Source organism: Cyprinus carpio, chromosome A7, assembly GCF_018340385.1.
Source record: "Cyprinus carpio isolate SPL01 chromosome A7, ASM1834038v1, whole genome shotgun sequence".
NCBI lineage: Eukaryota > Metazoa > Chordata > Actinopteri > Cypriniformes > Cyprinidae > Cyprinus > Cyprinus carpio.
The window spans coordinates 11593946-11617991 of NC_056578.1; the positions used below are offsets into that span (position 1 = coordinate 11593946).

At 38.7% G+C, this 24046-nt stretch overlaps 3 protein-coding genes and 1 pseudogene across 6 annotated transcripts; 2 read left to right on the plus strand and 2 right to left on the minus strand.

Moving 5' to 3' along the window:
* Positions 1 to 432: 432 nt before the first annotated feature.
* On the minus strand, positions 433 to 3151 carry LOC122145771 (annotated as a pseudogene).
* Positions 3152 to 4072: 921 nt separating this feature from the next.
* LOC109089122 (tetratricopeptide repeat protein 5-like) lies at positions 4073 to 9258 on the plus strand. The gene is made up of 10 exons (XM_019103255.2): positions 4073 to 4216; positions 4936 to 5068; positions 5279 to 5490; positions 5983 to 6136; positions 6720 to 6811; positions 6941 to 6997; positions 7153 to 7299; positions 7963 to 8177; positions 8311 to 8455; positions 8927 to 9258. The coding sequence occupies exons 1-10, from the start codon at positions 4142 to 4144 to the stop codon at positions 9044 to 9046; spliced, it is 1350 nt and encodes a 449-aa protein (XP_018958800.1). The 5' UTR covers positions 4073 to 4141; the 3' UTR covers positions 9047 to 9258.
* Positions 9155 to 11515, minus strand: LOC109089123 (E3 ubiquitin-protein ligase CCNB1IP1-like). 2 transcript variants are annotated; one of them, XM_042759643.1, is made up of 6 exons: positions 11414 to 11515; positions 10847 to 11150; positions 10609 to 10755; positions 9927 to 10083; positions 9561 to 9713; positions 9155 to 9285 (listed from the first exon to the last, which is right to left on the minus strand). In XM_042759643.1, the coding sequence occupies exons 1-6, from the start codon at positions 11437 to 11439 to the stop codon at positions 9155 to 9157; spliced, it is 918 nt and encodes a 305-aa protein (XP_042615577.1). In that variant the 5' UTR covers positions 11440 to 11515. The 2 variants fall into 2 exon arrangements, with proteins under 2 accessions (XP_042615577.1, XP_042615578.1); XM_042759644.1 differs by having other exon boundaries at positions 11373 to 11414.
* Positions 11516 to 14209: 2694 nt separating this feature from the next.
* Positions 14210 to 21641, plus strand: LOC109089168 (sal-like protein 1). 3 transcript variants are annotated; one of them, XM_042759647.1, is made up of 3 exons: positions 14210 to 14305; positions 17181 to 20320; positions 20454 to 21641. In XM_042759647.1, the coding sequence occupies exons 1-3, from the start codon at positions 14293 to 14295 to the stop codon at positions 20676 to 20678; spliced, it is 3378 nt and encodes a 1125-aa protein (XP_042615581.1). In that variant the 5' UTR covers positions 14210 to 14292; the 3' UTR covers positions 20679 to 21641. The 3 variants fall into 3 exon arrangements, with proteins under 3 accessions (XP_042615581.1, XP_042615579.1, XP_042615580.1); XM_042759645.1 differs by having other exon boundaries at positions 14219 to 14345; XM_042759646.1 differs by lacking the exon at positions 14210 to 14305 and adding an exon at positions 14391 to 15506.
* The last annotated feature ends 2405 nt before the right edge of the window (positions 21642 to 24046 follow it).

Below are 24046 nucleotides of genomic sequence, written 5' to 3' on the forward strand. Positions count from 1 at the left end.
CCACAGAAACAAATTAAACCCAAGACAAGGGAAAATATAAACCAAAGAACTAATAAAGAGTAACAAAATAAGAAATTACCAGTTTGACCAACTTAAACAAAACCAAGAAGCAGGACTAGAAAAACTAAATATTACAAGTAAAAGCAAAAAAAGCAAGAGCAAACAGATTACCAAAACAATGAGCAAGACAAGAACATGGAACTACAAGGACTAGACAAAACAACGACAGGCGGGCAGGCACACCTATTCATCCAGCGATAGAGGGTGTGAAGACCACAAACCAGAAAACACAAAAGGGAAAGGGGAACTATAAATAGGGAGGAACACACATGAGGAACAGGTGAGCACAATTAGACTAACAAGGCTAACAAGAGGGTGTGGTAGAAAGGAAACAAGGAGGAGGGGCTAAAGGAGCACATGGCCTAGAAACGATTAACAAGGCCATGTGCTGACACAAGACATAGACACAAGAAACAAAACACAAAGCAAAGAATGACAGCGCAAAACCCTGAATTTGTAATCAAGGGTGTGATCTCAATTTCATTGGTTTTCCAGCTCTGATATATTCCATGTTCCAGTGAGTGAACGCTCCTGAACTTTGGTTACTTGCCTTATGCCCCTCATAACTTCCTGTTAATTGATTAATTAATGAATTTACTGTCAAATGGCAATGCTTAATTAATATTATACCAATAAAAACATCAAAAATCAATAGTTTTAATGTACCTTCAGGTTAATAGTTATGGGTTTTTAGTTTTAGTTCTTTTAGTAAATCATATTAAAATGTCAAAATAAAATAAAAAATGTTGCCTTGCCAACTAATAATTGTAAGTAATTTTAATAAGTAATAAGTAATTTTACAGGAATGTCGAGCATTTGGATGAAAGATAAGTGGAGGGCACACTACAATACGTTGTCTATTATCGAGTCCTTCACTCATTAGAGGACTAATACGAAATGTAATTAACTTTTTTAGGTATAATTAATGAAGTGGAACTGAGAATTCATTTAAAAACAGTCTAGCAATGCATGTGTCTGCAAACTTGCGTGGTTGGTCAATGGGCATAACCACAGGTCTGCGCTGCAGCTCTAGTGCCTCCTGAAGGTAGATAGATGACAACGCAGAAGGGGACCCCAGCATCATCCAGAGAAGGGGCCGCACCACAGAGGAGTCTTTAAGAGTCAGATTATAACCCAGATTCCACTGCTGGTTGTTCAAAAGCTGCCTATGAAGCCTCACCTGATGCGCACACACAAAATGGTTTGTAAAACAGAAAACAGCTAGGTAAGGCCTTAGAGACTGACACAACAGTGCCAAGTATGTTTGAATGGCAAATGCAAGCCATCACTTCTAGTTGACCCTGACTTAGACTGGCCACTCCATGAGCTCTTTCACTGAGGAATACAACTCTGCAGAAATCATCTTCTATGCAGGCCGCTTGTACCATTGGATAGTAATTATGTGTATGTAAACACAACAGATGTATGTTAAAAATAAGTGTATCTCTTAATATCTGACAAACTGGTATGATTTATAAATTTTGTGTGTAAAGCAACCTTACATGGGCGATTGTGTTATCGTCTTATATGTCCTTTTGATCATCTAATAGCCATTGTTATCAGTAAACAGTGTTCTGTTATTCTTCAGACTCTGAGAACGGTCTCTCTGTTCATCTTTAGGGGGCCCACTTTATAGCTCTGCTCCAGTCTGAAGCACGCCAGTTGACCCTCAAACCCTGCACTCTTGTAACCACAGAGTAAGTGTGGTTCTTGTCTTCTTTCTCTCGAGAACATTCACACTTTTAGGGCTGAGAACGATTGCTAATTTTTAAGTTTTTTGGAGAGAATGTGAGTGGTGTTTGAAGTCGCAATGAAACAGGCACAGCGCCAGGTCTTTTCTCTCGTACTGCATTGTACCCTCATGAGGAATAGGTTATCAAAAAAGAAAAAAATATATGCTGGGAACTTGGTTCTATGAATCGGTTGTTAATTGGACTTGTGCACACACACAGCAGTGAGTAGTGAACACACTGTGAACACACAGAGCAGTGGTGAACACACTGTGAACACACAGAGCAGTGAGTAGTGAACACACTGTGAACAAACAGAGCAGTGAGTAGTGAACACACTGTGAACACACAGAGCAGTGAGTAGTGAACACACTGTAAACACACAGAGCAGTGGTGAACACACTGTGAACACACAGAGCAGTGGACAGCCATTTTTGCTGTGGCGCAGTTGGGGCAGAAAATCTTCTTTTTAAATGTCACTACTCTGAGTCACTCCACAGGCAGACCCAGTGTCACATTAGGATTGTGGGAACTGCACAATGTACTTCCTGTACTGTAGTCCACCCAGCTCAATAATAAAGAACAGATCATAGACAGTGCAAGACTCCATCGATTGCTGCATCTGCAGTTAATTACTGTGTGTCTTGACAGAAGCAATGAATGAGATCAACAGAAAGAATATGGCAAGAAATATTTGTACTTTTTGCTACCTGAGCAGGTACTGCCTTTCCATCATCATCAAGCACAACTGCCATTGCATATTGCACAGAAATGTTAACATATGTTGAAATGTTCCAGGCAAGTGGGTTGTACACAATTTGTGAAAATGGTCCATCACAATTATAAAAGTATCTATGATATCCAAATTATAAATCTGTTGAGTAAGGAAGGAAGTCTTGGTTTCCTCTCACATCCCAGGACAGATTTGTTTGGTGAATTGTCTGGAAATAGTCCTTTAGTGTGGCATACTGAACTGCAGCTCCATACTCGTCACTTTGTGCGTTAATGTAGTCCATTACAACGTCCATGTTCATGAATTGCACTGAAGCATTGAAGAACTGCTTGTCACAGCCCTATAAATACAATATATCCTTATAAACTGTAACCTGAGTGAGTAAATATATAATTTAAATAATGTATACGTTAGCCTGCAATGCAGTGTGATGGAGCTGAACTGACTCAAGGCCAGAGATCATGAATGATTCTGAACCTCTGGGCCCTCTGTGCATGGTCTGTGCATAAAGCTCTACAGTTTCCTTGGTCACGGGCAGACTCATGTTGGGGTATATGCCATCTTTAGGAGGGTCCAGAAACAAAACAACACCATTCCAGTAAAAGCCAGAGTGGGACACAATCACCATCAGTATTAACAGCATGCTCATTATATATATATATATATATATATATATATATATATATATATATATATATATATATATATATATATATATATTTCATATGCTTTTTGTTTTTACATAGAAAAGTTGAAACTATTCTATAATACCGTGCAAAAGTTTGGGGTTAAAAGACGTTATTCTCACCAAGGATGCATTTATTTGGTCAAAATTACAGTAAAAATAGTAATATTATGAAATATTATTACAATTTAAAACAATTTTGTTGTAATATATATAAAAACGCATTTTATTCCTATGATGGCAAAGCTGACTTTTTTACTCCAGTCTTCAGTGTCACATGATCATTCACAAATAATTCTGATATGCTAATTAAAATTTTTTTTTTTGCGGAAAACCTAACACTTTTTCCAGGATTCTTTGATGAATGGAAAGCAAAAAAAAAAAGAAAAAAAAAAAAAAATTCATTCGAAATAGAAATCTTCTGGAGTATTATAATTGTCTTTCCAGTCACTTTTGATCAATTTAATGCATCCTTGCAAAATTTATTTAAAATAAAAATCTTACAGATGTTAAATGGATGTTGAATAATAATGTATAAAATAGTATTTGGAAATATTAATAAATATATGCAAATATTTTATATTTATTTATTTATTTTTGCTACTTTATTTGTTTGTTGGTTTGAGATGGTTGCATACAAAATTGAGAGAAAAATATTTTCTTAAAAATTAAAAAAGTCACTTTCTCATTTTCCAAACAGGTGCTTTGCTGTAATTTCCTGAAGTAAGTGTAAAAATATTTTAGTTTATAAATAATACTAAAAAATGGATAACAGATTTGCCAATGTCTAATATAGTTTCCTCATACCAAGAGTTTTGTGTCACAAATTATAAAGTAAAAGAAAAAAAGACCTGTTCGTCTCCTGACCAGTAGGAGGCGCCCAAATACACTCGTCTGTGTTTTATTATCACGCTTGCTCGGGTCCTGCTTTACATGTTAAAGATGGCCGAGGTTGACAATGATGGGGAGCGGAAAACAACAGACAAAGATGACTTGCAAGTGTTAAAGGTTTGATCTGACTCTTTAATTTCCCGCTGTCTTGTAGTGAGTTAAAAAATAAATATGCATCACCGCATTCAGATGATGATGTCGATGACGGATAATGTACACATGGCTGCTGTCACTAAAACAACTGATACACTGCATTGTAACAACGGAGAGCGAGAGGCAGCATCTTAATCTCTTTTATACAACTCTGTGCAGTGCAGTGTAGCCTGGTCGTGTTATCCTAACCTGCTTGCCATCATTCACCTTCCTCTGGAAGAGATTCTTACTGTAGGACTGTAAAGCCATAATAAATTGATTTGAGTTCTTCTTTAAACACTGTTAAGAAACTTTCAGTCATTATTTTAATCTCGTTTTTGATGACAAATACTGTTATGCCACAGCTTTACTTCAATAACTGCAGTTATGGTTTCTTAACATTTTAATAGAAGCTTTCGGTACAGTAGTAACTTTTTTATAAGAGAAAGCCACAGTACGGTATATTCTCTTTAGCTTTCTATTAAGTTTAAGCTTTCTGTAATAATCTCTCACGATTTGCTGTCGTTTTATTAAAAAGGATGCAATGCAAGTGTGTGCTGACTGGAGCTGTCATTCTGTCTAAGATCTCTTTTTGTGTTTCACAGGGTGACACAATTTATTTTTGGCTGAAGTATTCCTTTAATGCATGTTTTTGAGGAACTTCAAATGTGCAGTTGTTTAATAATAGCGTGTTTCTCTCACAGGAGCTGGTAGATGATCTTTACTCCTTCAGGGACCGTTACTTTGAGACGCACAGTGTTGAAGATGCTGGCAGGAAACAGAATGATGTTGCTCGAGAGATGGCAAAGACACTTAAGAAGCTGGAGGAAAAAGAAGGTGTGCATTACTTCTTCATTTTCTGCAAATTTCTAGGGCAAATCATATTTAATAAAATATACCCTTGACAAATAATTTAAAAAATATGTTGCTAAAAACACAGCAGGATCCTTTATTACTGTCTCAGCACCATTAAAAGGGTTAGAAAAAAATAGTTATGTTCTTATTATGTATTTAGTAGTATTATACCTCTGGCCTGTCTTTCAACAGACGTGTACAAACACAGTGCCCAGTTCCTGCTGCTATGGGGTCGGTGTCTGAATGTTGCTCCAGGGTTCAGTCAGACTGCAGAGGAGTGTCTGTCCCGGGCTGTTAAACTGGAACCGGGTTTGGTTGAGGGCTGGAACACACTGGGAGAGCAGTACTGGAAAAAAAGAGACCTGACAGCGGCCGAGACCTGCTTCACAGGTGCACTACAGCAGGTGGGTCTTCTTATAGCCAAGAACAGTTGGTCTCAGTCATTAAGTGTGCAGCGTACACACTATTACTATTTATCATATACAGTGAAAGTGTAAAGAAAGCTGCGTTATAGCTTGAGATGTGAGGTTTCTCAGTATAAGATATACAGAGAACATATACAGCCAGCCCATACAACCTGCATTTCTTGAGGGGCTTCGGTCGAAATCCAGGACCAGGGAGGTGAGGGGGTATAGTGACCTAGCTGGCGCTGGTACTGACGCTGTGTACTAATAAGACGAGGTCTGTACAAAAGGTGTTTATTGTGGTTTTGAGAAATTAGCCTGAATTTTTTCTCATAAGTTATGCATAAAAATATTGAGCATAACATATAAGCAGTAATCCTTGCAATTATTAGTGAATGAGACCCAATATCTTTTATGATGCCTGGCTCTTTTGATATTGAACGTTTCATGAAGCTCACAGATTAACCCTTTTTTTGTATTATCTTCATCCAGAGTAAGAATAAAGTGTCTCTGAGAAGCCTGTCTATGGTGCTGCGACAGCTGCCACCGCAAGAAGACACTCAGGGGCAGAGCAAACGCATTGTGGAGAGTGTGGAGCTGGCCAGGCAGGCTGTGCAGCTCGACGTCACTGATGGGACTTCGTGGTGTGAGTGTATTACACTGCTATTGCAAAAAAAAAAACGTATTAGGTGCGTTCCTTTCGACAGTAAGTGGAAAAACCTGTGAAGTAAAGTTTGGACTTTACAAGGTATTCCGTCAAAGGGATAGTTCACCCAAAAATGATAATTATGTCTTTCCAAACCTATATGGCTTTCTTTGTTCTGTGGAACTTAAAAAATAAAAAGATATTTTGAAGAAAGTTGGTAACAAATAGTTAAGGTTCCCATTGACTTCCGTTGTATTTTTTGTCCATAAAACAGAAGCCAATGGGAACTGTAACTGTTTACTAACATTCTTCAAAATATCTTCTTTAAGAAAGTCATACAGGTTTGAAACAACACGAGGGTGTGTAAATGATAACAGAATTTTCCTTTTCAGGTGAACTATCCTTTTAAATGAAAATTAAGTGTTCTTGTCAAGTGAACCAGATATCCAGATATCCAGGCTGTCGATCGGAACGCAGCTATTGTTTCCTATCAACATTTCTGAATAGAGACTGAATATAATGTTGGTATATTGAAAAAAAATTGGAATACATTATTTGATACAGTTTTGGTTTGACCCAACAGATATTTTAGGGAACGCATATATCTCCATGTTTTTCACCAGTGGACAAAACCCACAGCTCTCTCAACAAGCCCTCAGTGCCTATGCACAGGCTGTGAGTATCTCCTCTTCCTCTCTCTCATGTATCATCCAAACTTTCATTTGTGTATATATTCATAATATTATTTGGCCAAAGCTGGCTGTCATCATCTTGCCTTATAATTTTATCTGTGCATATTTACAGGAGAAAATCGACAAAGCATCCTCAATGAATCCTGACCTCCACTTTAACAGAGCTACGGTAATAATTCTTTCAGTTGCTTTCTCACACACTTTCTTACAGTCACTGTAAAACCAGCATCATATCTACCTTGTTACATATCCAAACTGGAAAACAGCCTGCTGTTGCACTGCCACTGTGTATAGCAGGCCTAAGAAACTATTTTCTGTCACCAGTTGTTCCAGTATGAAGAGATGTACAGTTCAGCTCTGGATGGATTCAGCCGTGCTGCAGCTCTGGATCCTGGCTGGGAAGATGCTCGGGAGAGAGAAAAACAGCTGCTGGATTACCTAGACCAGCTTACAGTGTTAATAGAGAATAAGGTGAGATAAATGAACAGTGTCATTGTTACTTTTACGGTTTACACTGGCATGGAACAGGCATTTTCATTTAATTTCTATGGGAGCTAAACTATTGACAGCAGAACAGAGGAACATCGTCGAGAGCATCTTGTGAACGTTGAAAAGCTTGACTTTATTCAAATGTCAAGTGAAAAATGGAAGGTGGCAGCTAATTCCTGTCAGGTGCATATAATCTTGTCTGTCATGAGCATTTCAAAATCTGCATTGTACTGGAGTTTCTATTGAATTTAGTATGTAAATCATATATTTACATGTTTGGTCTCTTTAATATTATTTACATGTATGGTCTCTTTCATTTTCATATCATTTACATGTCTGGTCTCTTGCATTTCTGGTTTTAAGAAAGTGTATTAAAATGACACATCTTGATTTTTGGGCATTTGGAAAAAACACTTGCATCTGTCCAATAGTGATAGTGTGTGTGTGTGTGTGTGTGTGTGTGTGTGTGTGTGTGTGTGTGTGTGTGTGTATATATATATATATATATGATGATTACGTTGAAAAACAAATTGATTAAACATGTAGTTGTAGGTTGTTTCCAGGAGATGGCAGTAGAGTACAGTCAAAACAATATTCTGGAGGTCCGTAAGGAACCACGTTAATCTCACCCTCTCTGTGTTTCAGGGGAAAGTAAAAGCTCGGCGTCTTCGTAACATGCTCTCCTCACTCAGCTCCTCCACTTTGGGCCCGTGCTCCTCCCCTCAGTTCCGATCTCCCTCCGGCCGCATAGGGAGCCTTGAACCCCGCAGCTTATCTGCTCTCACTCACGGCCACAACGGCGGGGTGGCAGCGCTAGGAAAAGTGGTCTTCAGTCTGGCCTCAGAGGGCCGTATGGCCTTGTGAGTTTAAATGCCTCTGCCACATTAACAACCTCTACAAATATTTACTACACATTTACTAACTAAACTAGAAGGTATAGCTAAATGTCTGCTGATTGACTTTTAAAATGGTTTTCTTGGTTTTGTCTTGCAGCACATTTGGCATGGTGGACAGTGAAGAGGCCTGTTGTGTAGTAATGGTGTATAATACAGCAGACAGCTGGGGTGTTTTAATAGGGGATACTGTAGTCATTCCTGAACCACAGGTTAAACGGCACAGCGTAACACATAAAGATAAGGTATGTGTACAAAACCTTTCATTATATTTTAACGTTTTATATCTCCACTTACACTACCATTCCAAATTTTGAGGTCATTAAGATTTTAAAAATGATTTCAGCATCATTCTTCAGTCATCAGTGTCACATGATCCTTCAGAAATCATTCTAATATACTGGTTTGTCATTATCAATGTTGAAAACCACTGTGCCGCTTTTTTTTCAGGATTCTTTGGTGAATAGAAAGTTAAAGAAAACAGAATTTTGATCAATTTAATGCATCCTTGCTGAATGAAAGTATTCAATTCTTTAAAAATATATATACTTACTGACCTCAAACTTTTGAACAGTAGTGTACATATTTACACAATCAAGCAACAAGTTTGCAGCCATTATCTGTGGCCAATTATAAATGTAATGTTTTTATTTTTTGCATTACAACAGCTGTAACAAATACTGATGCCTTTGTTTCTTCTCTGCTACTCCCTATAGTCATATGACTTCCGAAGTATACGTGTGGACTCTCCCTTGCTCCTGATAGTCAATGGGAAAAGACAGGTGATGAAAAGCCAAAGTGCAGCCTTTGTTACTTACAAACCTCAAAGTGAATGAAAACTCAGAAAGAACTCAGAGAAAACTGAGAGCAATGAGGGTAGTTTTTCCATTTTGTATATATTTAGTTCTGTGAGGACAGGAAAACTCTGTACATATTTTGTCAAATCATTTCCCTTTTTTAATTTTCCTCTTGTTGATATGCATCATTGTTAAGATTGTGCTGCGGTCTGTCTCATATTTGGGTTGTGAAAATAAAAAAAGGAATCCCAGTCTTACTCTAATCAGTTTGGCAGTTCCTACAGGAAACAAACAATTAATGTAGGGTTTCTCACATATTTTATTTATGAGTTATTTTCCACAATAAGGTCATTTACATTAGTGGAAACATGTTGGGAGTATATACAGTATAACACCTTCTTTAAACTGTGTAACAGCTTTCTCAGTAAATAACCAATTTAAAAAAAAAGAAAGAAAAAAGAATTAAACAGAAACAACCATATTTGGCAGTCAGAACTGAAATCAGAATTCATAAATGAATGAAAAAAGCATCCTAGTGAAACTTAAATCATACTTAGTTTTTCTTGATAAAAGATTGGGTTCTCTCGGGTGGGTGTGCCGAACTGGAAGAAAGTTTTAGCGTTTTCTGGCCCCAGTGAGAAGAACCTGTCACCTTCTGGTCCCAGGAATGAAGGACTGCTATGGGAAGAGTGTGTTTTGACCAAACCTGATGACGATAATCGCAATGATTTTTCATACACTACTCTGCTTCACAACAGTCAATCACATCTGAACAATTTTAGTCTCAGTGGGATAAAGAACTCTCGACCTGATTTTATTCATGCAGCGTAAAAGTAGACAATACAACTACAATAATTAATTTAAATAAGGAACCATTATATTTGTTTCTATCCATTGCTCTTTTTTTTTTCCACCTGACCTGTAGTGAAAGGGTGTGAAATGGGATCTTTCTCTTCCGTTCCCAGCGTGTGCATCCGTAGTGAGTCGAGAAGTCCCTGCAGCTTCTGATATTGCCTATTTCGTTCATTCAGTCGCTCCAAAACCTCACTGTACTTCCGCTTATATTCCTCCAGCACCTGGAGAATGTAAAAGTTGAAAATGAGGACACTGATAGCTGTTAAAGAAATACAAAAAAGCATCCCTCTGACGCTTCTATATATATATATATATACAGTACCAATTATAACCGATGATTTGATAACTTGATTGCATGTTTCTTCTGATCTTAAACTTCTGAGCTAAAGTCACTTGCTTCAATGCTTGAAATCACAAAGAATAATTTTTTTTAAATTTTTTTGGATAGGGGAAATGGATGATATGTGATATTATGAAACTTAAAATGAATTTTATTTATTTTAAATATGATGCAAAGCTGAATTTTCATCATGACAAATGCTCAAGTAACATTTCTTACTATCAGTGTTGAAAAAAGTTGTGCCGCTTAATATATTTGTGGAAAGCGTGATGCTTTTTAATGAAAAGAATGTAATGTAAATGTTGAATAACCAACAATATGTTTTGTCTTCCATTTCTTCTTGTCATTTCATGATTTACTGTGTATAAACTGCAGGTGTGGGCATTGGTTTGATCATGCTTGAGACCTTTTTCAAGGATGCGATCTCCCCTCTTAATGCATTTAACTCAAGCTCTTTGCTCTGATTCTGCTGGATCATAAACTTCTCCATCTGAAGCACTTGTCCTCCAGCCCTGGACAAACTGTACTCCATCAGCAACCTCTCCTGGTTAACCTGAAAATAACCACGAACAAAAGTGGAAAAGGAAGGTGCATTAATCCCAGCTTTTTCTGTAAATGGAATTGCAACCCTGCAGACATCAAACCTGGTAGCTCCAAAAGTCTAGCGCTTTATGACAGATTTCCAGAACAGTTTCAGGCTGTAATCCGACCAGAACCATAGCCTTGTATTGCTCTGATGGTGCCAGCTCGGTTCTGAGTACGTCCAGTTTGCCCGAGAGCATGGAGGAGCAGGCGGGGCAGATGGCAGGGGTGCGGCTGAATTCTTCCGCACCGTGTTGATCGCAGAAGACGTGAGAGCAGGCCGTGACCCACGCGAACCCGCTCAGCTTTGACCGGCAGGTGTGCGCATTACACAGCAAGGTGAATTTAGACGCAGACATGACGGTTCTTATGGAGGGAAACAGAAATGTAAATTATTATATTTCTTAGTAACGTTATATGTATGTCGTTTTACTAGTCAAGCAAACGAAAAATGATAAAATGAGGAAATGGTAGCGCTTGACGTGTAACGTTAAGCTAGCAAAGCGCGGGAAAAGTATTCTCAAGTTTCAATATCTCTGTTCGAATACTAACGTAAATCAAACTAATGCGGTTATAAAATATACATACTGCTCTTCGCAAGTATGAAGGTTTATATCCTGATAGCTTACCGGAAATTTGCGGGTGTGTTGTTCATTATTTACAATCAGGCACAGGTGACGTAGAGCGCCGCGCGGGTTTTAACCAACTTCCTCCTGAGACCAAAATTTTTATTGATATTTTTTTGAATTTAGTGTGTTTTTTTTTTCATGTCATAACATTGTTGAGAGCATAAGAAAAAAAAACTGAAAATAACAATTTTGAAAAAAAAAAAAAAAAAAATTAAAATGTTATGTCCTCTGTAGAGGATACCATCACTTTATTTATTTATTTATTTATTTATTTTAATAAAAAGACATGAACGAACATGAATAGGCAAAAACAATTGATTTTTTTTTTATTCAGGATTTTAGGTTTCATCAATTTGTATAACGATAATTCTCACCTATGTTTTGAAAGATATAAAAAATGATTTGATATAGCCTATACCATTAAACTTTATGCAGTATGTGTGTAAAATGGCATTAAATGGGTTTTCCCACTGTATACAATGTATCTATACACTGTATCTAATCAGAATATTAATGTGTTCTTGGGGCAACATGTAATGAAAAAAAGAAGTGTAATGATTGGAGTAATAATTGGTAAGATTTTCATAATAATATCTAATATTTCATAGGAATATTGAAATATAATTTCTTTCTCTATTCATTTGAACTCAAATAATTCCAGAAGTGCAATTATGATGCACTTTCAATAACACTTTTTCCTCAAGACAAACAGAAACAGTGTTGGGCTAGTTACTCAAAGAATGTAATATATTACTCATTACTAGTTACTCCATTCAAAAGTAATATTGTTACTTTACTTATTACATTCTGGCAACAGTAATTAGTTACACTACTAGTTAAATTACTTTCTCTTCATGCCCCACAGAAGTTGTAACTCTGTATCTTCCACAAAAAATTATTCTAGAATGTTACTAACAACACATTTCTGCCTCATTGTTTGACCAAAATCCATTGGATCGCAGTCAGAAGTTATTACAAACACTCAATAGTGATTGATAGTGACATTCAAGTAGAAGTGTTGTGTTAATCTCATTAATTGTTGTGTGTAGCTTGAAGCTAATTGTAATTTCTCCGTTACACATATACGATTATATTTCATTATGTATTTTATCAAATCACATAAGTTTGTAAGAAAATGTTTAATTTTCCAAAAGGATTTTTAATTATAGTAATATAATGTACCACATGCTGATCAGAGGGATGTGGGTGGGATGTAATGCCAGTGTAAAGTAAAGCCACAACTTACACAACAGTGTTCAGATAATTTTTTTCCTGACAAAATCAATTTAATGCAATCTTTCTATCTACTGAATGTAAGCTTTTCCATATTCCAAGCTTGCTACTGCACTGGGGACATCACATGCATGTGCGAGTCGTGAAAGTTATGAAAATAAATCTAGGAATTATTTGATTGTTTAAATCAGCGGGGTTGAGGCATCAAAGTAACTAAGTTGTTTTATGGATGTAACTGTAATAATATTACTGAAATCTTATGAGTAATTAGTTACACTACAAGTAATATTATTAGAGTAACTAAGTTACTATTGGTCAAGTAAGTTGCACTTAATAAAATATGGTTTGGTCTAAGGAAACAGGACACATATTTCATAATAAAAGGTTGCTCATATGTGTTACACAGTCTTTTATGGTCACTAAGACTGCATTTATTTGAAAAGTGCTGTAAGAGTAATACAGTGAAATTTTATTATAATTTATCATTTATTTCTGCGATGGCAATGCTGACTTTTCAAAAGCCATTACATATGCACAATAAATTTGTAAAAAATATAATAAAGTTAGCAATTATTTTAAATAGAATTTTCTGTAACAATGTAAAAGTCATTGCTGTCACTTGCAATCAGTGTAATGCATCCATGAAGTATTACTGATCTTACTAACCCGAACCTTTTGAACTATAATGTAGTTTTTTTTTCTAGCCCAATGATTGTTCAAAAAGCATCAAATATGCTGAAAGTGATCACACTGAGTGTTTCTGAAACACTAGCCTCCTCCAGCATATCTCTATAGCCAAAATACATCAAAGGCCTTCTCAGAAGAGAAACTCACAGATACAGCATTTCTCCATAGTGTCAAGTGCAATAACGAGAAAGGTATTAGTCTTGACCACTGATCTACTGACCTTTTTCAGATTTTATTTTCTTCTTTGTTTTTCCTATATATCCCCATTTTGGGGTTGTTTAGATTGACTAACTACTATCACCCAAAACTATGAGCAAACAAGTATATTTGGAAAATGGTACCTCCTACGAACAGCATTATATAATGCAAGTCAGTCAATGTTCTGCCTGATCTGATTGAACGAGATGCTATAGTTAACTTAAATGTTTAATGCAAATTAATGCAGATCAGCCTAAATTCTGTCTACCCAACCAAGCACATTTTCCCTGCACAATTCAGTCAAAATCAGCCAAATGTAGAGTAAACCATTCCAATCTGGCAACACTGATTAGTACTGTATATAACAACAAATTAACAAGTAGAAAACGGAAGCGATGCAACACATGCATGTGTGCCATGATGATAATGGTTCTACATTAACTGTCTCTCTTTCTTTTTTGATTCATTGGTTTGCCTTAAGCGTACAGTATAATATTATTGTAACTATTTTAATCATTTTTTTTTATCTTAAATTATACTTTGTTATTGTAAATAAGCCTGCATGAACAAACATGCGCATGTATAAGAAAAAAAAACTGCCTAATGGTCAGTGGACCGCTTGGCCTTATATGAGACACGGTGCAGGTCAGCTGCATGTTTTTGATACATCTAATTAAAAATGGCTTTTCACTTCATCCCTCCTCCACGTGGTGTATGGGAACAGAGGCGGGGGTGAAAGGGGGGCATTGTGCGGAGCGGCAATGGATCCTGGGGGTGAGGAGAGAGAAAGAGATGCCCACTCAACTGTGTCCAGGTCGCCTTTGTTGGAAATTCCCTTCCTATTCAATGCATTTTAAATAGAGCTCCGAATATTCGGACGCACCGACAAAGTGAGCGAGCCGCAGGGGGTCTTTACTCCAGCAGCCCGTGCACTTATAGTCTATAAGCCGCTTGACGTATTATCTCATCCCATCACCTCCCTAAAGTTAAGTTATTTTTTGCTTTCATAACATTTTTGATTTTTTTTTTCTTCATAACTTTAACATATGGTGTAGCCTATTTTTACAAAGACCTACACGATCTTCCACTATCCCTTTAAATATAGGCTACTTGAGCTATTTTATATTTTTCTTCTAGGTAGCCTGATAACACTTAGAGTCTTTTTTTTACCTTCATGTGAATCAGATAATTTGCAATGTCGCCTATTGAGATTTCACATAAATCTTGGTAGACCTGCCGATACAAAAGCTGTCTCTCGCAGTAAATGAAGTGTAGTCATTAAGTTGTTTAAACAGGCAGATGTCAGAATCCTGAGGGGTATAAACTCCCTTTTTGCATACACTACAAGCGTATGTTTCAATATAAAAAGGCACTAAATTTCGTTTTGACTCATATTGGTATATAACTCAGTTGTCTAAATTACTAGAGAGCTGCTATTAGCATTAAGAGAAACGCAAAAGAGGGAGAAAGAAAGAAAAAGAGACGGTGTTCCGCGCCATTGAAATGCAAATGTCAGAACAAGGAGAGATTGTATTTTTGTGTGAGTGTGTGTGTGTGTCTTTGGAGAGGAGAGAAGAGGAGGGGGTCCGCAGAGTGGACAAGTTTGAGAAAGAGGGGACTTGTTGAGGAAAAACAGCCACACACGCACTCGCCAGTTCACACAGCAGCAGCGGACGACGTCATGGTTCGCTTCAGCAGCCCACACGAATTTTAAGTTTGTTTTTTTATTTTATTTTTTAATGAACTCTTTCAACAGAAGCCGGTGTTGTCTTAACGCGTTCTGCAAGGTGGATTATTTACGAACAAAGGAGTTCGATACTTAGTTATTCAATACCGATCTTATCATTTGCGTTGCAAAGTTGATTGATGCCCGTAACTCTCACCGTCTGCTCGTGAATCATGTCACGCCGGAAACAGAAACGGCCCCAGCAGCTCGTTAACGCGGACCCCGGGGGCACGCGCTTGATGCCGCAAGGTGAGGGAATCGATCCTTTGTTGATTATTTGTTACCCTGGCCTGGACTAATTGATAGTGATGCTATGTTATTAAAAAAAAAAAAAAAAAAAAAAAAAAAAAAAAACACTGGTTAATTTAAAAGTTTTTGCTAGACAAGTTTTAGTTTACCAAGAGCACCTGCTATCCAAATGATAATTTTGTATACGTTTTTATTTATTGCTAAAATTAGGAACTCTTTATCACCTGAAGAATTATGATACAGGTTAAAATTCACTAGTGCGTTTGGCCCTCTACTCAGTGAGCCATTGTTTAAGAGCAGCAGCTCACATCTCACATTTCTGCCATGACCTGACTTTCTTTTTAAAAATAAGTAGTTTACTGACATTTCCCGCTCAAAATGTCTGCTAAATGTGTTATATTGAAAGAAGGCTCTTGAAGACATGGCCAGAGGGTTGGTCTAAAGGTGTTCAGCCGTATGGCTGGTCATTATGTTTACATGAATCACTCAGGGGCCATAACTGCATTAGCTTTTCACTAATGTCAATCCTCCAAGAGACTTGCAGCATAGTCAGTTTGATTGCTGGGGGTCTTTTATGCATTTAGAGGAGTCTCCTATTCAGTGTGAATAAGGTGCAGGCAAGGGGGAGGGGACGAAGGGGGTGTTTGGGTAAAGATTAATCTCTTCCCACTCTATTCTCTCCCTTTTCCCTTATTCTCTCTCTCATGTTTCCATGTGCTCCTCTTTTCTGCTCCCACTGTGTTCCCCCCTTCCCACTCCCTTGCCTCTATTCACTTTGTACCTCTGCTCAGTTGGGGGTTCCACTGTTAGAATACAGAGAGGAGAAAGAATGCACCATTGCATGCATGCATGGAAGAAAAAATTAGCTAAGGAATCTTAAAAATACAGCACCTTTGTGATTCAATTTCTATAGCTATTGGCAAGAACAGGTTGTAAGTTGTGAAGGGATTTTTTTAGGGTTGAGTGTTTCTGGTGCAGTTCAGCAGATCTGACTGCACAAGTCTGTGTACAGTCATTTTATCAGTATGCCAGAGAATGGAAATAGTTCATCTGTCAGTCAACCAACTATTTTCTCAACCCCCTTCTTCTAGTTCTTTTTCTGCGCTCAAGATTCTAAAAGAATTTGACCTTAGAGCTCATGAAGTTAGGTCATCTAGCCAATCAGAGCACATGGACATTGCCCAAAACCCTTTCTATGTCCTGACCTCTGACCCTGTGTGGGGTCAGGGGGGAAGGGTGAATAGAGAGATGAAAGATATAGTTGATGGATAGAAGGTTGGGTTAAGAGGGGTTATGGATTGTTGTGGTGATATCTATTGTCCTCTAAAAAGCATTGCAATAGCTGCAAGGTGGTTAGTGAGTTGTGGCAAAAGTGAAGAGAGAAGATGTGAGTGTGGTATATGAAGGTTGTGATTTAAGGGTGAAAGATCATTAAGAACGCGGAATGACAAGTGGTATTCAGCGTTTTGTTGAAAGAAAACTGTACAAATGAGTTGGCCTTAATAGGAAGGCTTTCTCATAACTCGTTCATATAGAACTCTGTTAAAACTATTAATATATAAATTGAATTATAAAATAATAAAACAATGCTACAATAATATTATGTTTTCAAATAATTGTCATTGTCTGTTGAATCAATGCTATATACTTATAAAATTCTTCTTTTTTTTTCAGATGACCAGCTACAAGTGAAATCTCCATCCACCTCTCTTGCCTCTGAAGCTACCTCATCATCTTCCTCTTCCTCTCCTACATCCCTTCAGGACTGTCAGCCTCCTTTGGCCCCAAGACCATCTCCTGGTGGCCTTCATGCCCCCTCGCTCCCCAGTGAAAGCTCATCTCCTCCCCACTGGCCAAATCACATTGCCTCATATTCTACATCTCTGCCTAATGCACACTCATCTCTTTCTCCAGACTTCCCACATCCTTCCCTGTCATCCCAGACCCACTCTCCTCCACCTAGCCAGCAGAAATCCACTCATATCCCATCTCATCAGCCCCACTCCACTGTGACATCCCCACCAATGGGTATTTCTGCAACCACCACTACCTCCTCTTCCTCCTCTTTATCCTCTTCATCATCGCTGGGTGCCCCACCACATCAAGGAAGTCCTAGTCCCATCCACCAAACTCCTTCATCACCTTCAGAGCAACTCCAAGTGCCTCCGACCCTCGCTGTACTATTAGAGGAACTTAGGGTCCTGCAGCAAAGACAGATTCACCAAATGCAGATTACAGAAGAAATCTGCAGGCAGGTGCTGCGCCTAGGTGGAATGGTCAATGCCCAAGATGCACCTCAGGGATCTGTGGAGGGTCAACAGAGTGATGCAGGCTCTAGCTCCCCACCTAATTCTGTCTCCAGTGCCTCTTTAATTACCCAAGCTCCTACAACCAAGCCCAACCAATTTCACACAAATGGAACCAGAACTCCTTATTCCACAACTACATCCTCAACATCTTCCCCATCCTTAGTCACCTCTTCAGCCTCTGTGCACCCTCTCTCTCTAACGCTAGGACTTCCACCTCGCTACCTCAATGAAAAGTCTCCCAACACCTCCATCAGTCATGGCAATGGCATGCATTTCCCAACTCCTTCCTTGCCCACGGTCAGCCTCTCCCATGACCAGCTATTTCTCAGTTCCACTGTTAGTATGTCAAACGGATCTTCAAGCTCCTCTTCAGGCCGCCAGCAGCACACCTGCAGGTTCTGTGGGAAGGTTCTAAGCAGTGACTCCTCACTACAGATCCATCTGAGATCCCACACCGGTGAGCGTCCATACCAATGTCCGGTCTGCCTTAGTCGTTTCACTACCCGCGGCAATCTCAAAACCCACTTCCTTCGTCACCGTGAGCAAAATCCTGAGCTGTCACTCTCTCTTTTGCCACCTGCTCTGTCTGAACAGAGCCAATCAGGATCTGGCTCAGGGCCATCACAGAGGCGCAGAAAACGTCGAGCAGAGGATGAGGAGCCATTTGGGGTTAAAGGTAGTGTAGGTGTGCCAGATAGTTTAGCTCTTGGTTTCCTGTCTGGGTCATCTCATCCGTCTCCCTCCTCCCTTCCGTTACCACCCAGTGTTGATCTGGCCCTGCTTTCCACTGCCCACTCTTTGCTACAGCTTAACCGAGCCTCAGCTGCAGCTGCAGCCTCTGTTTCCACTAGTGTGCAGTCATCATCTTCATCCATCACCTCTTCTGCTATGACTGGTCAATTCAAAGGTGCAAAGCAGCAGAGGTTTGATGAGAATACACCACCACACTCTACTTTACATCCTAGTTCTCCATATTCCCAGCTGGCACACCTTCCGAAGATTCTCTTCCCATCAGGTCCCTCTGCCCACCATCCTAGCCTTGCCCTTCTTCGCCCTCCTCACCTCCCTTCCCCTCACCTCTCACTTACCTTCCCTTTCTCCTCATACCCCAAACCTCAAAACTCCTCTCCTCCATCCTCCTCTCCTTCTTCATCCTCTGCCACCTCTGACACCTCAAAGCTGCAAAGACTGGCGCAGAAGTTAGAGAAGTTGCCCCTCCCAAAAAGCACCAATGAAGGCCATGCCCAGGCTAATGACATATCCACCACCTCCAACACTAATGCTATATCAGCTTACAGGAGGGATATGATGGCGGCCTTAGGGCTGAATCCGAGTCCCAGCAGTGAGCCAGCCAGCCAAGAGCTCCAAGGGTCAACTGCCTCCTCTTTGCTTCCTAATCAGTGTGGGGTGTGCCTCCGTGTCCTTAGCTGCCCAAGGGCATTACGTCTCCACCAGGCCACTCACTTGGGTGAACGTCCATTCCCCTGCAAACTCTGTGGCCGCTCCTTTTCCACAAAGGGAAGTCTAAGGGCTCATCTAGCCACACACAGAGCACGTCCAGCCAATGCACGTGGCCAGAATTCATGCCCGCTCTGTCAACGCAAGTTTACTAATGCCGTGGTACTGCAGCATCACATTCGGATGCATCTGGGGGGCCAGTTGCCTCCAGAAGGTAATGGGGACCTGCATTCAGAAGAAGACCCTAGTCAAATGGATGGAGTTTCTTTACCTAAAAACCTTCAGTCTCTTCCTCTAAATATGAGCATGTCTTCCTCTGCCAGCTTACTGGAGTCTAAGGCTAGCCTAAGAGATGCAGATCAGCCCATGGAGTCAGATCAAGATCCTTATGACAACACACCTGAGACTAGTCCAGCTGTCACCCTGGAGAAGGAGGATCCCTCGGGAGAAAATAGCCCAGCTGACAATTCAGTTCCAACAGATGAAAACCATTATGGCACAGTCCATCACAGCAAATCTCAAGTTGTCAGTGGCTCTGCAGATGAAGATGAAGACACGCCCTTATCTCTCTGTACCCGGACCAACTCCAAGGACACCTTATTTGATAAAAAATGGCACAGTGGCGCTTCACATCAAACAGTGATCACCGGGCCAAATCCTAGTTTAAACTCTGAAGCTCTAAATCTGTCACCTGCCCTCACTCCACCCTCCAGCCCAGGGTTGTCCACTGATTTAAAATCAGACCAAAGGAGCAAGCAGACAACACTTCATGTGAATGGAATAGACCGTGTTCTTGAGCCCAATGATGGTGACTCTCACCCAGCCACAGAGAATGCTTCTTTGCACATTCCAGATAAAGCCGTAGAGCAGAAGGTGAAAGCTGAAGATGCACAAGAGTCTGCAGAAGAGGATCAAATGAAAGATAGAGAAAAGACTGAAGGGACATCATCAGAGACTCCTGTAGCCCCTCCACAACCACAGCGCTCAGAGAAACCTTATAGCTGCACAGAGTGTGGAAAAGAGTATGCTAGCCGCAGTGGATTAAAGGTACATAGATTAATGTGCTATTTTGAAGAAGATTGAATGTTAGATGACATTTTTATCTATGAAATATTCATTAACTACCTGTGATATTGTTTACATTAGAAACAAGACTTCTAATTTTTGTGTGTTTCAACAGGGGCATATGAAAATCCACAGTGGAAGTATGAATCAGGTGGCCAGTACCACATCCTCACAGTCCTTTGAGGGAAAAGTTGTGGAGCGTACAGAGGAGTCAACCCATCGGAAACTGAGAGGAGATGATGCTAAAAACAAGTCAGAGAAAAGTACAAATAAATCATCCTTGACTGTGCATCTGGTGTCTACCACTGACAGAGACGACAGACCTGAAGACACTGCTTAAAAGAATGTGATTAGTTAGGTTTTAGCACTATTCTTGTTTACTGATTTCTATGACAACCTTTTTCAGCTTCGTGGTTAGGAGTAGTTTTTAATTGTTTGATATTGTAGAATATAAGTAAATCAGTCCATATGTAATAGCAGTGCCTTTTCATGAAGACAGTTAAATCATATTGATAAAGACTTAGTACGTTTTTCGACTTCAAATTTCAGGATGCACAGAAATTGGATCTTGAAAATAGTATTTGTGTATAACAAATGACAAGCAAATTAATTATCTGTCTAAGTGAAATTTCAGAAATCAATTTGGAACTCCAGGATATCCATAAAAATAGTTGTAAAACACTTAAAATATATATATTTTCAAGCAAACTCTAGGAAAAAAGGGACTGACCTGTTGTGTGGGATGAGAGAGGATTGTAGGGATCATACCAAAACGGATCAACTGATGTGCAGCTGAATGTAAACATCAATTTTGTTTCATGTACCCTGTTTTTATCTTCTTTCATGCTGCTGTACTTTGTAGGCATTTCTCTAAATAGCTGCACTATATCTGTGACTGCTGAACTCTTATTGACAAGGGAGGTTTATGATGACAATGATGGGATTGTATTGCTGAGAGGGTCAGATTTACTTTCTGCACAATGCCTGTTCTTCAGCTTTCTTGATTTAAAAGCTCCACTGATTTGTTAGTATTAAGGATTTTTATTTGATTATGAAAAACAGCAAATCAGATCAGTTCTGATGATGGTACAGATTAGCAATTGTTATAGATTTAGCAATTGCTCATCTGTACCATCATCAGACCTGATCTGATTTGCTGTATATAATATTTTTGTAATCTTGAAGGTTGAAGCAACTTTGTTGGCCCTGTTGAACTCTATCAAGCTTTGTGTTGTAATTTTCTTGGTTGTAATGTGGTCCTAACTTGTCAAAAAGAGAAATAAAGTCAAAATGAATGTCTCAAGATTTGTTTAATTTTTTTTTTTTAATGTATGTGCATTATTGTAATTGTACTGAATACAAAACTGCCACCTGTTAAGCTATTTTCAGCATCCGATGAGGCTTTTTTGTTCTTGTTCCATAAGGCGCTTTGTCACTTTGTTCTTTAGCAATTGTCCCCCACCCCCCTTTTTAAAAAAGTCTGCTTCCTTTAATGTTTTAGTTTCCCAGATTGATGGTGTGCATGTTGATGGCTATATGTGTGTATGTTGTGTGTGTGTGTGTGTGTGTGTTCGTGTGTTTGTTCACACACACACACACACACACACACACACACACACACACACACACACACACACACACTTGTGTAATGCAATTGAGTGTGCAGCTGTACAGACTTCACTCCCTCCCCTCAAACACCCTCTTGCTTTCTATGTCATGCTCTCTTTCATATGCTCGCTCTTTCATTTTCTCTTTCATTCTTTGCCTCTTTCACTCTCTTTCCATTCCACCCCCCCTCCCTGTGTAATGCGGCTGACACACAGGAAGCTCTAATCCTCGCACAATGTCCCCCCTCATCCCCCCTGAGCGTCTCTGCGCGGGATGAAGGGGAGGTGGAGACCGACCCGGCCAGCTGTCCCTAAAATGGCTCCTAATCCTGCTTCTGCCAGGCCCTCGAAACCATGACAACCTGTAACCAAGGAGAGAAATTTTGAGGTTGAGAGGGAGACGAACAATGAGCCAGAAACAAGGCATGTGGTAGAAGTTTGTCGACATGCATTCAGGAAGGGATAAAGACATGTCTCAATCAAAAATAAGGAAATCTTCAAGAGACAATGCCAAAAAAAATGCCAAAATGTAGCATCTTAAGAAGCAAAAAAGCAGCAAGACGTGATAAATGGTTCTACAATGAGTTGTCAGAGATCTTTGAAAGATAAATTTGAAACCAGTGGATGTAAAGCTTTTTTCCATCTAGGCTCGGCACTGCAGGTGGTTCATAAACCAATAACCCCACAGTTTATTTGTAAATGATTGTACAACAGCATTTTGTTTATGTTTATATATATATAATATGCTTATATATTTAACATTTATAATGTTCATTTACACTTTTTTTATTTACGACAGTTTAGTAAATATCTAGCCAAAAACAAGTTCCAAAAATAAATACTAGAAAAAAAAAAAAACTGGTTGCAATAATAAAACAGATAACATCTAAAGTACTAAAGTAATAGTAAAAACAGCAACAATTGGAAAGTGCTTTCTAAGTCAGAAAAAATTGATGTGGTGTAACATCCTATTTTGACCACACGGTGGCGATACATACACAGGTGTGTACTATAAATAATCCAATCATTTAGAGAGTTACATAATATTATATTGTATATGTGAGCGGAATTACAACATTCATAAGGCAAGGTGCCTGAAATGCAAGCCAATCCTAAAATGTTTGCAAGGGACTTTAATCTTCACTTTCGAACATCTCCAAAGCAGAAGCTATAAGCTATAATATCATCTTATTTTAGTGAATTCTTTTTCTTTTCTTTTACTTTTTAAAAATTCCATTCATGTAGATGTAGATGACTCGGGGCTAGTGGTCACATTTTACACCAGAGAATATTTGTCAGGGTATATTTTTATTTTTAAGTATATTATCAGAGATGTCCAGTTGTCAGTTTTATTATTATTTTGTAGATATATATATATATATATATATACATATGTACATATATGTACTGCAAAAAGCTAACTGAGACTTGTTATAGCACTTGCATATGATTGCTCTTTTGTTGATTTTGATCACTTCCGTTGTCCTCATTTGTAAGTCGCTTTGGATACAAGCGTCTGCTAAATTACTAAATGTAAATGTAGATATAGTATACATTCTGAATTCATTTTTTGTTTACTTTTAAAGATTTAGTAATTTTAAGTACTTTTGTCATATTATTTTTTTAAATAATTTATATAACTATATAAATTTATATTAATTAATTTAGTATATTAAATAATTCAGTATTCAGTGCTTGCCTATTTTAGTACTTCAGCTTTTTGGTTAGTTGCCAAGGCAACAGTTCTAATTTTGATTTAAAGGGGTCATAGATATTCTTTATAAAAGCCCCATTTAAACACGCCCCCACATCTCTACGTCACTTTGTGGGAAGATTTGCATAACGCCACCCAAATGTTCACGCTGTAGTATTGTTGCTGCCGCCATGTTGTGGAGACACTGTGCGTTTCGGTCTGAAAGCGAAACTACTTTGTTTGGCCTTCCAAAAGAGGACACGACTAGAAATCAGTGGTTAAAGGGTTAGTTCACCCAAAAATACAAATTATGCTGCATTTTACTCACCCCCGAGGCATCCTATGTGTATATGACTTTCTTCTTTCAGACGAATCCAGTCGGAGTTATATTAAAAATTGTCTTTGATC

What these genes read in the sequence shown, in the direction of transcription:
- LOC109089122 (XM_019103255.2), top strand. Translation starts at nt 4,142, where the DNA reads ATGTTAAAGATGGCCGAGGTTGACAATGATGGGGAGCGGAAAACAACA. An exon ending in TCCACTTTAACAGAGCTACG is followed by an intron (nt 6,998 to 7,152) that starts GTAATAATTCTT and finishes TTCTGTCACCAG; the next exon opens with TTGTTCCAGTATGAAGAGAT. An exon ending in TCAGAGGGCCGTATGGCCTT is followed by an intron (nt 8,178 to 8,310) that starts GTGAGTTTAAAT and finishes TTTGTCTTGCAG; the next exon opens with CACATTTGGCATGGTGGACA.
- LOC109089123 (XM_042759643.1), bottom strand. Translation starts at nt 11,439, where the DNA reads ATGAACAACACACCCGCAAATTTCCG. An exon ending in AACACACCCGCAAATTTCCG is followed by an intron (nt 11,151 to 11,413) that starts GTAAGCTATCAG and finishes TCCCTCCATAAG; the next exon opens with AACCGTCATGTCTGCGTCTA. An exon ending in AGATCGCATCCTTGAAAAAG is followed by an intron (nt 10,084 to 10,608) that starts GTCTCAAGCATG and finishes TACATTCTCCAG; the next exon opens with GTGCTGGAGGAATATAAGCG.
- LOC109089168 (XM_042759645.1), top strand. Translation starts at nt 14,246, where the DNA reads ATGGGAACAGAGGCGGGGGTGAAAGGGGGGCATTGTGCGGAGCGGCAA. An exon ending in GCCCACTCAACTGTGTCCAG is followed by an intron (nt 14,346 to 17,180) that starts GTCGCCTTTGTT and finishes TTTTTTTTTCAG; the next exon opens with ATGACCAGCTACAAGTGAAA. An exon ending in CTAGCCGCAGTGGATTAAAG is followed by an intron (nt 20,321 to 20,453) that starts GTACATAGATTA and finishes GTGTTTCAACAG; the next exon opens with GGGCATATGAAAATCCACAG.